General features: G+C 37.5%; 1 protein-coding gene across 15 annotated transcripts in view; it reads left to right on the forward strand.

Moving 5' to 3' along the window:
* Positions 1 to 13,885, forward strand: part of STXBP5L (syntaxin binding protein 5L) — a 466,532-nt gene extending 452,647 nt beyond the window's left edge. For 8 of the 15 annotated variants that reach the window (XM_055568317.1, XM_055568321.1, XM_055568318.1 and 5 more), the window contains 2 exons: positions 7,882 to 8,102; positions 8,628 to 13,885. In XM_055568317.1, the coding sequence (XP_055424292.1) occupies positions 7,882 to 8,102; positions 8,628 to 8,669 (263 nt within the window). In that variant the 3' untranslated portion in view covers positions 8,670 to 13,885. The remainder of the gene's footprint in view (positions 1 to 7,881; positions 8,103 to 8,627) is intronic. The other 7 variants (XM_055568322.1, XM_055568329.1, XM_055568319.1 and 4 more) reach the window with 2 other exon arrangements.
* The last annotated feature ends 1,662 nt before the right edge of the window (positions 13,886 to 15,547 follow it).

A 15,547-nucleotide genomic window follows, 5' to 3' on the forward strand; every position in this document is an offset into this window, starting at 1 on the left:
ATCGACACAAGCTTCCCTAACCAGGAAACCGTGACAAGCCACCTGTACAAACCCACACACAGTGAGGAAACGCCACAATAAAGAGAACTCCACAAACTGCCAGAATACAGAAAGGACACCCCAAACTCAGCAAATTAAACAAGATGAAGAGACAGAGGAATAGCCAGCAGATAAAGGAACAGGATAAATGCCCACCAAACCAAACAAAAGAGAAAGAGATAGGGAATCTACCTGATAAAAGAATTCCGAATAATGATAGTGAAATTGATCCAAAATCTTGAAATTAAAATGGAATCACAGATAAATAGCCTGGAGGCAAGGATTGAGAAGATGCAAGAAAGGTTTAACAAGGACTTAGAAGAAATAAAAAAGAGTCAATATATAATGAATAATGCAATAAGTGAAATTAAAAACACTCTGGAGGCAACAAATAGTAGAACAACAGAGGCAGAAGATAGGATTAGTGAATTAGAAGATAGAATGGTAGAAATAAATGAATCAGAGAGGATAAAAGAAAAACGAATTAAAAGAAATGAGGACAATCTCAGAGACCTCCAGGACAATATTAAACACTACAGCATTCGAATCATAGGGGTCCCAGAAGAAGAACACAAAAAGAAAGACCATGAGAAAATACTTGAGGAGATAATAGTTGAAAACTTCCCTAAAATGGGGAAGGAAATAATCACCCAAGTCCAAGAAACCCAGAGAGTCCCAAACAGGATAAACCCAAGGCGAAACACCCCAAGACACATAGTAATCAAATTAACAAAGATCAAACACAAAGAACAAATATTAAAAGCAGCAAGGGAAAAACAACAAATAACACACAAGGGAATACCCATAAGGATAACAGCTGATCTTTCAATAGAAACTCTTCAGCCAGGAGGGAATGGCAAGACATACTTAAAATGATGACAGAAAATAACCTACAGCCCAGATTATTGTACCCAGCAAGGATCTCATTCAAGTATGAAGGAGAAATCAAAAGCTTTTCAGACAAGCAAAAGCTGAGAGAATTCTGCACCACCAAACCAGCTCTCCAACAAATACTAAAGGATATTCTCTAGACAGAAAACACAAAAACGGTGTATAAATTCGAACCCGAAACAATAAAGTAAATGGCAACGGGATCATACTTATCAGTAATTACCTTAAACGTAAATGGGTTGAATGCCCCAACCAAAAGACAAAGACTGGCTGAATGGATACAAAAACAAGACCCCTACATATGTTGTCTACAAGAGACCCACCTCAAAACAGGGGACGCATACAGACTGAAAGTGAAGGTCTGGAAAAAGATTTTCCATGCAAATAGGGACCAAAAGAAAGCAGGAGTAGCAATACTCATATCAGATAAAATAGACTTTAAAACAAAGACTGTGAAAAGAGACAAAGATGGTCACTGCATAATGATCAAAGGATCAATCCAAGAAGAAGATATAACAATTATAAATATATATGCACCCAACACGGGAGCACCGCAGTATGTAAGACAAATGCTAACAAGTATGAAAGGGGAAATTAACAATAACACAATAATAGTGGGAGACTTTAATACCCCACTCACACCTATGGATAGATCAACTAAACAGAAAATTAACAAGGAAACACAAACTTTAAACGATACAATAGACCAGTTAGACCTAATTGATATCTATAGGACATTTCATCCCAAAACAATGAATTTCACCTTTTTCTCAAGCGCACATGGAACCTTCTCCAGGATAGATCACATCCTGGGCCATAAAGCTAGCCTTGGTAAATTCAAAAAAATAGAAATCATTTCAAGCATCTTTTCTGACCACAATGCAGTAAGATTAGATCTCAATTACAGGAGAAAAACTATTAAAAATTCCAACATATGGAGGCTGAACAACACGCTGCTGAATAACCAACAAATCACAGAAGAAATCAAAAAAGAAATCAAAATTTGCATAGAAACGAATGACAATGAAAACACAACAACCCAAAACCTGTGGGACACGGTAAAAGCAGTCCTAAGGGGAAAGTTCATAGCAATACAGGCACACCTCAAGAAACAAGAAAAAAGTCAAATAAATAACCTAACTCTACACCTAAAGCAACTAGAAAAGGAAGAAATGAAGAACCCCAGGGTTAGTAGAAGGAAAGAAATCTTAAAACTTACAGCAGAAATAAATGCAAAAGAAACAAAAGAGATCATAGCAAAAATCAACAAAACCAAAAGCTGGTTTTTTGAAAGGATAAATAAAATTGACAAACCATTAGCCAGACTCATCAAGAAACAAAGGGAGAAAAATCAAATCAATAAAATTAGAAATGAAAATGGAGAGATCACAACAGACAACACAGAAATACAAAGGATCATAAGAGAGTACTATCAACAATTATATGCCAATAAAATGGACAACGTGGAAGAAATGGACAAATTCTTAGAAAAGTACAACTTTCCAAAACTCGATCAGGAAGAAATAGAAAATCTTAACAGACCCATCATAAGCATGGAAATTGAAACTGTAATCAAAAATCTTCCAGCAAACAAAAGCCCAGGTCCAGACGGTTTCACAGCTGAATTCTACCAAAAATTTAGAGAAGAGCTAACACCTATCCTGCTCAAACTCTTCCAGAAAATTGCAGAGGATGGTAAACTTCCAAACTCATTCTATGAGGCCACCATCACCCTAATACCAAAACCTGACAAAGATCCCACATAAAAAGAAAACTACAGGCCAATATCACTGATGAACATAGATGCAAAAATCCTTAACAAAATTCTAGCAATCAGAATCCAACAACACATTAAAAAGATCATACACCATGACCAAGTGGGCTTTATCCCAGGGATGCAAGGATTCTTCAATATCCGCAAATCAATCAATGTAATACACCACATTAACAAATTGAAAAATAAAAACCATATGATTATCTCAATAGATGCAGAGAAAGCCTTTGAGAAAATTCAACATCCATTTATGATAAAAACTCTCCAGAAAGCAGGAATAGAAGGAACATACCTCAACATAATAAAAGCTATCTATGACAAACCCACAGCAAACATCCTCAATGGTGAACAACTGAAAGCATTTCCTCTAAAGTCAGGAACAAGACAAGGGTGCCCACTCTCACCATTACTATTCAACATAGTTTTGGAAGTTTTGGCCACAGCAATCAGAGCAGAAAAAGAAATAAAAGGAATCCAAATTGGAAAAGAAGAAGTAAAGCTCTCACTGTTTGCAGATGACATGATCCTCTACATAGAAAACCCTAAAGACTCCACCAGAAAATTACTAGAACTAATCAATGACTATAGTAAAGTTGCAGGATATAAAATCAACACCCAGAAATCACTTGCATTCCTATACACTAATAATGAGAAAACAGAAAGAGAAATTAAGGAAACAATTCCATTCACCATTGCAACAGAAAGAATAAAATACTTAGGACTATATCTACCTAAAGAAACTAAAGACCTATATATAGAAAACTATAAAACACTGGTGAAAGAAATCAAAGAGGACACTAACAGATGGAGAAATATACCATGTTCATGGATCGGAAGAATCAATATAGTGAAAATGAGTATACTACCCAAGGCAATTTATAGATTCAATGCAATCCCTATCAAGCTACCAACAGTATTCTTCACAGAGCTAGAACAAATAATCTCACAATTTGTATGGAAATACAAAAAACCTCAAATAGCCAAAGCGATCTTGAGAAAGAAGAATGGAATTGGAGGAATCAACCTGCCTGACTTCAGGCTCTACCACAAAGCCACAGTTATCAAGACAGTATGGCACTGGCACAAAGACAGAAATATAGATCAATGGAACAAAATAGAAAGCCCAGAGATAAATCCACGCACATATGGACACCTTATCTTTGACAAAGGAGGCAAGAATATACAATGGATTAAAGACAATCTCTTTAACAAGTGGTGCTGGGAAATCTGGTCAACCACTTGTAAAAGAATGAAACTAGACCACTTTCTAACACCATACACAAAAATAAACTCAAAATGGATTAAAGATCTAAACGTAAGACCAGAAACTATAAAACTCCTAGAGGAGAATACAGGCAAAACACTCTCTGACATACATCACAGCAGGATCCTCTATGACCCACCTCCCAGAATATTGGAAATAAAAGCAAAAATAAACAAATGGGACCTCATTAACCTTAAAAGCTTCTGCACATCAAAGGAAACTATTAGCAAGGTGAAAAGACAGCCTTCAGAATGGGAGAAGATAATAGCAAATGAAGCAACTGACAAACAACTAATCTCGAGAATATACAAGCAACTCCTACAGCTCAACTCCAGAAAAATAAATGACCCAATCAAAAAATGGGCCAAAGAACTAAATAGACATTTCTCCAAAGAAGACATACAGATGGCTCACAAACACATGAAAAGATGCTCAACATCACTCATTATCAGAGAAATGCAAATCAAAACCACGATGAGGTACCATTTCACACCAGTCAGAATGGCTGCGATCCAAAAGTCTACAAGTAATAAATGCTGGAGAGGGTGTAGAGAAAAGGGAACCCTCTTACACTGTTGGTGGGAATGCAAACTAGTACAGCCACTATGGAGAACAGTGTGGAGACTCCTTAAAAAACTGGAAATAGAACTGCCTTATGATCCAGCAATCCCACTGCTGGGCATACACACTGAGGAAACCAGAAGGGAAAGAGACACGTGTACCCCAATGTTCATCGCAGCACTGTTTATAATAGCCAGGACATGGAAGCAACCTAGATGTCCATCAGCAGATGAATGGATAAGAAAGCTGTGGTACATATACACAATGGAGTATTACTCAGCCATTAAAAAGAATACATTTGAATCAGTTCTAATGAGGTGGATGAAACTGGAGCCTATTATACAGAGTGAAGTAAGCCAGAAAGAAAAACACCAATACAGTATACTAACGCATATATATGGAATTTAGAAAGATGGCAACAATAACCCTGTGTACGAGACAGCAAAAGAGACACTGATGTATAGAACAGTCTTATGGACTCTGTGAGAGAGGGAGAGGGCGGGAAGATTTGGGAGAATGGCATTGAAACATGTAAAATATCATGTATGAAACGAGTTGCCAGTCCAGGTTCGATGCACGATACTGGATGCTTGGGGCTGGTGCCCTGGGACGATCCAGAGGGATGGAATGGGGAGGGAGGGAGGGAGGAGGGTTCAGGATGGGGAACACATGTATACCTGTGGCGGATTCATTTTGATATTTGGCAAAACTAATACAATTATGTAAAGTTTAAAAATAAAATAAAATTAAAAAAAAAAAGGCGAGAGGTGGTGATGGGGTGGCAGAGGCTATGAATTTTATGATATGTGAATTATATCTCAATAAAGCTCTTATTTTTAGAAAACTTAATCTAAATTCCACTCGTAATGTTATATCCTTGGGACTGCTCACTAAATTTTTATCAAGATAGCTATTTTTCAATTTTTAAAAGTTCAGTTCAGTTCAGTTGCTCAGCCATGTTACTCTTTGTGGTCCCATGAACTGCAGCACGCCAGGCCTCCCTGTCCATCACCAACTCCCAGAGCCTACCCAAACTCATGTTGAGTTGGTGATGCCATTCAACCATCTCATCCTCTGTCGTCTCCTTCTCCTCCTGCCCTCAATCTTTCCCAGCATCAGGGTCTTTTCAAATGAGTCAGCTCTTCGCATCAGGTGGCCAAAGTAATGGAGTTGCAGCTTCAACATCAGTCCTCCCAGTGAACACCCAGGACTGATCTCCTTTAGGATGGACTGGTGGATCTCCTTGCAGTCCAGGGGACTCTCAAGAGTCTTCTCCAACACCATAGTTCAAAAGCATCAATTCTTCAGCGCTCAGCTTTCTTCACAGTCCAACTGTCACATCCATACATGACCACAGGAAAAACTATAGCCTTGACTAGACGGACCTCTGTTGGCAAAGTAATGTCTCTGGCTTTTTAATGTGCTGTCTAGGTTGGTCATAACTTTCCTTCCATAAAGTAAGCATCTTTTAATTTCATGGCTGCAGTCACCATCTGCAGTGATTTTGGAGTCCAAAAAATAAAGTTAGCCACTGTTTCCACATCTATTTCCCATGAAGTGATGGGACCAGATACCATGATCTTAGTTTTCTGAATGTTGAGCTTTAAGCCAACTTTTTCACTCTCCTCTTTCACTTTCACCAAGAGGCTCTTTAGTTCTTCTTCGCTTTCTGCCATAAGGGTGGTGTCATCTGAGGTTATTGATATTTCTTCTGGCAATCTTGATTCCAGCCTATGCTTCTTCCAGCCCAGCGTTTCTCATGATGTACTCTGTATATAAATTAAATAAGCAGGGTGACAATATACAGCCTTGACATACTAGGAAAAGGAGTCTGTTGTTTCATGTCCAGTTCTAACTGTTGCTTCCTGACCTGCATACAGGTTTCTCAAGAGGCAGGTCAGGTGGTCTGGTATTCCCATCTCTTTCAGAATTTTCCACAGTTTATTGTGATCCACACAGTCAAAGGCTGTGGCATAGTCAGTAAAGCAGAAATAGATGTTTTTCTGGAACTCTCTTGCTTTTTTGATGATCCAGCAGATGGTGGCAATTTGATCTCTGGTTCCTCTGCCTTTTCTAAAATCAGTTTGAACATCTGGAAGTTCACGGTTCATGTATTGCTGACGCCTGGCTTGGAGAATTTTGAGCATTATTTTACTAGCATGTGAGATGAGTGCAATTGTGTGGTAGTTTGAGCATTCTTTGGCATTGCCTTTTTGGGGGATGGGAATGAAAACTGACCTCTTCCAGTCCTGTGGCCACTGCTGAGTTTTCCAAATTTGCTGACCTATTGAGTGCAGCACTTTCAAAGCATCATCTTTAGGATTTGAAATAGCTCAACTGGAATTCCATCACCACCATTAGCTTTGTTCGTAGTGATGCTCCTAAGGCCAACTTTTCTTTGCATTCTAGGATGTCTGGCTCTAGGTGAGTGATCACACCATCGTGATTATCTGGGTTGTGAAGATCTTTTTTGTATAGTTCTTCTGTGTATTCTTGCCACCTCTTCTTAATATCTTCTGCTTCTGTTAGGTCCATACCATTTCTGTCCTTCATTGTGCCCATCTTTGCATGAAATGTTCTCTTGGTATCTTTAATTTTCTTGAAGAGATCTCTAGTCTTTCCCATTCTGTTGTTTTCCTCTATTTCTTTGCACTGATCACTGAGGAAGGCTTTATCTCTCCTTGCAGTTCTTTGGAACTCTGCATTCAAATGGATATCTTTCCCAAAGTTACTTCATTAAAATTAAGTAAAACTGAGTTTTATAAATGATGAGGAAATTTTTACTGTTTTATAAAGTAATAAAGTTTCAACGTATGTGTATTAATGCCCATAATGCATATATACCCCATTCTCTAGTATTTACACAGGCACACGAACACACACACACACATTCAGATTAAAAAAAAAAAAAACTACTAAGGGCTACAAAGGCTGATAGGAAGATGAACACAGATGATTTTGAATGCCCAGCTGGGCCAAAATTTAAATAAATCATCAGGCCTGAGTTTGGAACAGACACTAATATGGGTTAAATATGAGATCACAATAAAATTGTGAGCATACCAATGCAGTAATGTGAAGAAATGCAATTATGTCATTACTGTATGAACCCCTGCCCCATATACACAATAAAACATATGGTAACCACATCTCAGTCTCTTTCATAGGCATTTTTTTGGGTAAATGCTAACATCTCCAAATACATATATATCTATGATAGGAACAAATATGTCTCTCTGTGAGAATTATGACAATAAAATTCAGTATAAATACTTTGTTTGGTCATAAGCCTGACTATACTTACTTGAATTACTGAAAAAGTGTTTTAAATTGCTATTGCTTGAACTCCCAGTTGGGGAAGCTACCGCAGGAAAAGCATCACGCAGCCTCGCGCAGCACATTCCTGGACCAGGTGGTATAGAAGGGATGAAAGGCGCTGCCGGAGGGGTGATGGGAGAGCTGACTCGTGCACGGATCGCACTTGATGAGAGAGGACAGAGGCTAGGAGAGCTGGAAGAGAAAACTGCAGGCATGATGACCAGTGCAGAGGCATTTTCCAAACATGCACACGAGGTAAGCTGCCTATGTAAATACAGGCATCTTCATCCAGTAATAACTTTAGACATTTAGGTTCTGCACAAGAGAGCCTAAACAGAGATGCCACTCTAAGTAATCATGTGTGAGAGCCAAGGTAACTGGGACCTTGCTGTATGTATTATAATTCTCCTTGGACTGGGGAGAAAAAACAGGGTTTTTTGTTTTTTTTTTTAAGTATTATATTAATACTTCTTTACCTTAGAGGATGGCTTTAAAGAAAATCATCTATTGGTTCTGATCCCCCCTCAAGAAGGTGTGAGGGGCAGCAGAGGCTGAATTCACACATTTCTTTTTGTCTCAATCATTAAAAATCATTTCCTGTCAGGCAAATCTTTAGAGCTTGACTGGTTTGTAAAAATATCTATCTGTAGTTTATTTCACAATATAAAGGTTGTTTTAGAAGTTTTGAGGTTTTGGTATGTATGATGTGCTCAACATGAGCTTGGATTAGAACTTTTAAATATTTTTTAACATCTTATGTGACTATTTTTTTCTTTGCAGTTAATGCTGAAATATAAGGATAAGAAATGGTACCAATTCTAAACTTCTAAAGAAGCTATGACTGCTTTGAGAAACCATTATTCAGGGAAACCAAATTTATTCCCAGCATCAATATTCAACTGCTAGAAGCCAGTTTCTTCTACAAAATGTTCCATTACAGTCCATCTGAATTTATCATAAGGGAGACTTATCAGAGACATTGTACAACCCAAGGCTGGAATCCTGGTTAAAATCCCAAGATATGGCTGAATTTGCCTTTTCCCACATGGAATGGAGCTATCATCTTGGCATGTCGTTTGCTAAGGATTTACATTTAGGAACTACGGGGAGTCCTTCTGATTTGAAAAAATCCTGTACAAACAAAAAGCATTAATGCACTTAATGAAAAAAAAATGCATGATAAATTAACATCTTAAGAGGAAAAGCAAAAAGCATGTTGTGACAAAAGAAAAAGATTTATGGTAAACTATTTTTATAAATTGGGCCACACCTGACAATTTAAAAAAAATCTGCATTAGACGATATCAGTGCATTTCAAGTACATTTGCGATACCCAACTGACAAAGCAAACAAACCAGAGTTTTCTTGTCATCTATAACTTTCATTATATACTAGGACATTATTGAATTCTTATGTCAAGAGTCTGAGTAACATTGTTCTCTCTCCATAATATTTTACATTATTCACAGTTCTCAGTCATAATCAAATACAGTAAATTATTCCTAACACAATTATTTCCATCACCTTCAGAACAAGTTGCTATTTTTAGTCACAACCAATGCAGGGTTGGGTCACCTTGAAGCGTTTTTTCAGCTTGGCTTATACTCTGCAGGGGAGTTGACAATAGGTTCGGGGAAACTAGACTTACAAGATCAATGCAGTTAGCTTTCAGAACTGATTTCACACACTCTGGTTTCAGTTTCTAAAGTGATATATTTTTAATGCTCCATTTGTATCCTTGTCTGCCAATTACACAGTATATTACTGTTCAGTCCCTGTGGGGTCTTCAATTCAAAGGTGCTCTTGCAGCCTGATACTCACAGACCAAACTGGTCATTCTCTAGTCTGATTCAGTAAAACCTCAGTTAATGTTTTAAGAAAGGGATTCTGACATTTCTGATTAACAAGGGCTTTCATTAGAAATTGCTTTTTGGTTCAATATTTATTACCAGGTTATAAAATGTGGTGGTGTTTTTGCTAGCTTGGGTTTAGTCATAGAGAGTGTAATGATGCAAAATCAATACTTTGTCACTCAATTGGCTGAATAACATAAACTACAGGATTATGTCAATAGATACCAAACAAACACCGATTCGTTATTAAAAACTTTTAAAAGTGGAATAAAGAATATCCTTAATATGATAAAAGATATCTATCAGAACAGAGAAGTAGTAGAGGCCAACAAAACAAGACACCTACTACCATTATTTAACATGATTCTGGAAGTCAGGCCATAGGAAGTGAGTATATGCAGATTCTGGGACCCATCCAATAATATGTATGTTGTTCTTTCAAAAATAATCTTTTTAAAGAAAATTAATTGGTTCGGCTCATTGAATTTTGGTTAATCAAGGTCTTAATAGACTTACATTGTGTTTCTTCAGAATTCACCGTTTTCCTTAAGTCCAGGATCTTTTAGTAGCCAAAAATAGTATTTGCGCTTTTTTTTTTTTTTTAGTTTTTAAATTTCTGGTGAATTTGTTTAAAGAGGCACTTTCTTTAATGTTCTCAGTAATTTTAACAAGAGCAAATTAATTTTGAGAAAGAAAACAAATACAAAATATTTTAAAGCATACCAAAAAAAAAAAAAAAAAAATACCAGAAAGGACAAAATAGCATTTCACAGCAGTGCTTAAAACTCTGACTTTAATGAATAGACCAAAAGTTTATAACTGGCACATCAATTAGAAGTGAGGTTCTTCTGAAATGCTTGAAAAGAGGTTCTTTTTGTCTTTCAATATTGTTTTTATAAACCCTTTCTTAATGTAAGGGTAACTTCATCCCACAAACTTGTGATTAGTGGAATACAAATTAATGAGGTTTTACTGTATCAAAATTATTTTTATAATTCAAAGAGATAGCAATAACAAGAATGTGATATGGACATGATTTTTCTCTGAACATTTCTGTTCCGTTGCACTGACCTTAGCACAGGCGCACACAGACACACACATACATACTACTACCACCACCTAATCATCATCATCATCTTTGGAAAACAACTACTGTTGATGCATGGAATACTTTACATCTCTCTTCTCTACTATTTAACTGTCTTGCCTCTACCTTGAAACATAAAAATACTCCTAGTAACTTGAACAATGATAGAGAAAATGACTCTGAGCCTTAGTTGTCATTAAATTACATTTTGTCTGCTTAAGGTGATATCAGAAGATAAGGCTTGCAGTCTCTACAAGTTGACCTTATCTCCTTATGACTCCCTAAAGAGAGAAGCCTTTCTTAGTGTCCCAGGAGAAAAATGGGCCTTTAGCATTATAATTCATCATGAGAAATTGGAAGTATATGTTTCCCTGGTTCTAATAATGCCAGCAATAATCCCTACCAATAAATTATCCATTAACCCTGGAGTTTGGAGGGATGGATGACTGATTCATCATTTATTTTAATCCCCTGCAAAAGCAGTACTATCAGCTCTGCTTCCTACACTTCACTGAGACCCAGACTTAGTGCCCTAGTCATCATCAGGGTCACTGTCTGACTTTGGAAGGATGGTGACAGAACTGAGTGAGATGTTTTCTGATAATTTAGTCAAAAAGATGATTTTTCAAACCTTTCATATAGCTTTTGAATGATTCTCAAATTAATAAATAGAATTCAGTATCTCTACTCAAAGATACTAAGGGATTATAAAGGAAAAAGTTTACTGTTGGAGTCCTTTTACAAAAATGTGAACCATATGTCTGTTATCTACATTAAGGGGTTACCATGGCTTTGAGAAAGGAAAAGGAAAATAAAGATTATGTCCAAGGTTGGCTGAAGGAGATTAAGAAGAGTAAACTAAAAATCCTCTCATTGGTTTAGGATCATTGGGACAACCCAGGAGTTTATCTGTATGATTACAGTCTGTCCTTGTGGGAAGAGACTGTAACTTGATCACCTTTGTTCACAGAGGGCAATGCCAAAACATTCCTGCCAGGTCTTGCTCTTTGCATCAGGAGAAACACGGTAGCTTCACAGCTTCTTCACCTCTGTCCTCTGTAGCCCCAACCCCACTTCTGAGCAGTTACTGTTTCACAGACACACTGCTCCAGATGTCAGAAATACATGCCAGTAAGTCAAGTATTTGGACTGCACCATTGTAGGGAGCATGGTTGTAGAAGTTTATTGTATATATTTGCAGACAACATAGCCCTGAAAGGACAAAATGCAAAACAGGAAAGGTCTGGCTTGGGGAAGAAGAGGAAGTGCCAACTCAGTACAGGTAGGCTTGGGCAGAGAGGGACATGGGAGCCAGAGTGAAGTAGAAGAAGCTTTGATGGAGAACTGAAGCACAGCTGGTCTATTCAAACATTTATGTAATAGGGAAGTGATTCTCAACTTTGGATGTGCATAAGAATTACCTAAGGAGCTTCTAAAAGTCCCAGTTACACCAAAATCTTTCAGAGTGGAAACCAAACATCAGTACTTTTGAAAGCCTCCAAGATAGTTCCAATATCCAGCCAAGGTCGATCACCACTACTAAGGAAGACACATTTATCTATACTGGCCAGTGTTCAAGCCCCACTTCTGAGGCATCAAGGAAAGTAAGATATTGGCGATACAGTGTTGGCCAGATTGATATCTGTGTTGCAACCCAAAACAAATCTGTACAAATTTCTGACCAGGCAGTGCTCCATAAGCTATTAACTCTGTCTTTGTGATTGTCTCCTAGTGACTTTGCCAGTAATTATTCCAGTTCAAACATCTAGATTTTGATTGCCTTACACATTGTGACATCAAAAGACACCAGAGATATCATAGAAGTTCAACAGCATTAACACTAAGTGGAAAACTAATTCTTACTAGTTGGATAGCAGGAATTCTCAAAACAATCATATACTAAATCAGGTCCAAATTTATTACGCATTCTTCATTTGAAGGAGACATGGGTACCAGTTACCTGTTCTGCCACAGTGATATTTTATTGAACTTGATCTTAGCAAGAAGAGAGGACATCTCTCCTTTTTTGATTGTTGTCTTTGCTCCCAGGGCAAAGGATTTTGGATTTATTTTCTAACTTACTACACATGTGTTTAAAGGAAGAAGGCTTACAACTCACTATGTGGCCTCCAGTGCCCTGAAAAAGTGCTTTCACCTTCAAAAAGGGAGAGTCTTCCTACCCAAGGAAATACTAGTCAGTGAAAAAAAGGGAGTTCCGTTCTCTCATCTCACACTGCTCCCCTATGGTATTGGCCCACCCTTCTCAACTACAAAGCCAGAAAATGAACTAGGTGGTGGTTCTTGACAAGTGTACACAGGATCAAAATCTCTAATAACCTATAATTTTTAGTACTTAATTATGTAATGTTTTATTCTAGGAAATAAGAAACAGATGACATCATTGATGTATCTTTCTTTCATCTTCAGAATTTTTGCATCTTTTCAGAAAATGACAAATTACTATTTTTCTGTTGCACTCAGCAATTGTGACTATACTTAAAATTCTTGTAGTCTGTAGAGATATCAATAAAATTGTATATGTTTGTACATAGATGCTCTCTTATGTTATGATGTCATATACCACTAATGATTGTAGCAAAGATTAAATATAGACAAAGGTAAGACCCTCATTTGCAACACTGTGAACCATGGTTTTGCAAGCTATAACTGTTTTAAAAAGGGGAGGTGGGTGGGGGAGCTATGTACAGTATATGTATTTGAACTAAAATACAGAAGGGGAAATAAAACCTAAACATCACCAACTCAATGGATATGAATTTGAGCAAACTCCGGGAGATAGTGGAGGACAGAGGAGCCTGGTGTGCTGCAGTCCATGGAGCTGCAAAGAGGCAGACACAACTCAGCAACTGAACGACTACAGCAAAGTTCCCCAAGCTGAAAGATTTTGCTAGAGTTTATTAATCTAAAATGGGAAAAATAAATAAGATGTATTTATAAATTCAACATTCATGGCCACTTCCTCACTTTTTTAAAAGTTCAAACCTTAATCCCATGCAAGAAAAAAATAATCTATTATAGGCTTATACTACCACCTACATCACGAACATACACTAACCTGCACCTCCAAAAGTCCCCCAGGAAACTGCATTCTCCTGCTCCTCTGGCTTTCATCCGTATGGTTAATTCCTCTTCATGCATTTTCTTTATATTTACCTCCACTGTGGCCTTAGCAAACTAATCTTATTTTTCCAAATGCTGTCTAATTATTCAGAAACTATTTCCCACCACCACCATTTCCCTCCTAATTTTGGTTCTGTACAAAGATGGCGGAAAAACAAACCAACCCTAGCCTAAAGAACATTTTTTGATTAAAAGTAAAACTATGAAGACAAACTCTTCAAAAATCCAAATACCCAGTCTCCCCTTCAGAACCTTCTCAAAAGGATCCATTTACTTCTTCCACCCTCTTTGAATTACAATCACTCAGGATTCGTAGATTTGTAATTCAATGTCTAAAATACTGATTTCACTTTTCCCCTCCCTTTTCTCCCTCATTCTTCCCTGCCTTCCTCTTCTCTTTCCCCATTCTTTCAGTCCGAAAGTCAACCAACCTGAGCAAGTTGTTTCTCACAGCCCCGTAAAGGGACCGCACTGGAACAGGGTGAAAGGGACAGCCGGACGCACAGAGCTGGAGTGAGGAGCAGGGTTAGCACTCAGGCTAACAGGTGCCTGTGTGAGGCAGGCTGAACAGGGCAGAAGCCAGCCCCGCGGATCAGGAGATTAGAGACGGAGCAATTAAGTAAATTACTAAGGATGCAGGAAGCAGTTTCTCCCTGTTGGAGAAGTACAAATAAAAGGGAAAGCGAAAATGATCCCTGTAGTATTAGAATTTGAACCACCTGTGTGAGTTTTACACACACACGATATTAAAAAAGTGTGTGTGTTGTACACATGCATATCCTAATTCCAAACACAGAGGACTGGGAGCATCAGCCAAGGAACCAGGAGCACACCCAGTACCTAGACTTTAATTTCTGAACATTTTTCTCTGCTAAAAGGAACTGGGGCTTCTTGAAGAAATAGCTGGTTTCAAGGTTGGAACATGTTTTTGTGCCAGAAAATACTCAATGAACCATGTGGATGTGTCAAAAGGACATATAAGTCAGCTTGAAAGGGAATATACAGGCCAAATCAGGGATAATTTGTGTATCAAAAGTAATGATATTAAGTTAATAACTCATGAGTCCAACTGATGTTAAGTGATTAATTAGGAAAAGAGAGAGCTTTTCTTTACTGTAAAATGTCAACCAATAAATGTGGATAGAATTTTAAAATTTCTCTTTGGCAACCACTGTAGTAATAACATGGGCAACAAACACCAGTGAATGCTAAAAATAGTTAAAATGGGATGGAGGAATAGGATATTTACAGTCTCAAAATATCTTCATGAAAAGTACTTGTTAATCATTATATATACATTGACATATACACATATATGTATAATTTTACACTGGCGAAACCTGGCAGACACTATTTTAATCAGGTGATAAATGATACAATAACCAGTAAGGGAATAGCATGTACATCTGATAAGCATGTAATGAAAAAAACAGCATCACCTTTGTGATAATGCTGCCAAAAATGCACCATCTGGAAACACTGGATAAAACCCAACTGAGAGACATTCTATAAAATGACTAGCCTGTATTCAAACTTCCAAGGTTATGAAAGTACAGGAAAGATGGACGTTCCAGATTTAAGGAGACGTGACAAGTAGGTGTGACACATGATCTGAAATT

The sequence above is a fragment of the Bubalus kerabau genome, chromosome 2, assembly GCF_029407905.1.
Source record: "Bubalus kerabau isolate K-KA32 ecotype Philippines breed swamp buffalo chromosome 2, PCC_UOA_SB_1v2, whole genome shotgun sequence".
Taxonomy (NCBI): Eukaryota; Metazoa; Chordata; class Mammalia; order Artiodactyla; family Bovidae; genus Bubalus; species Bubalus kerabau.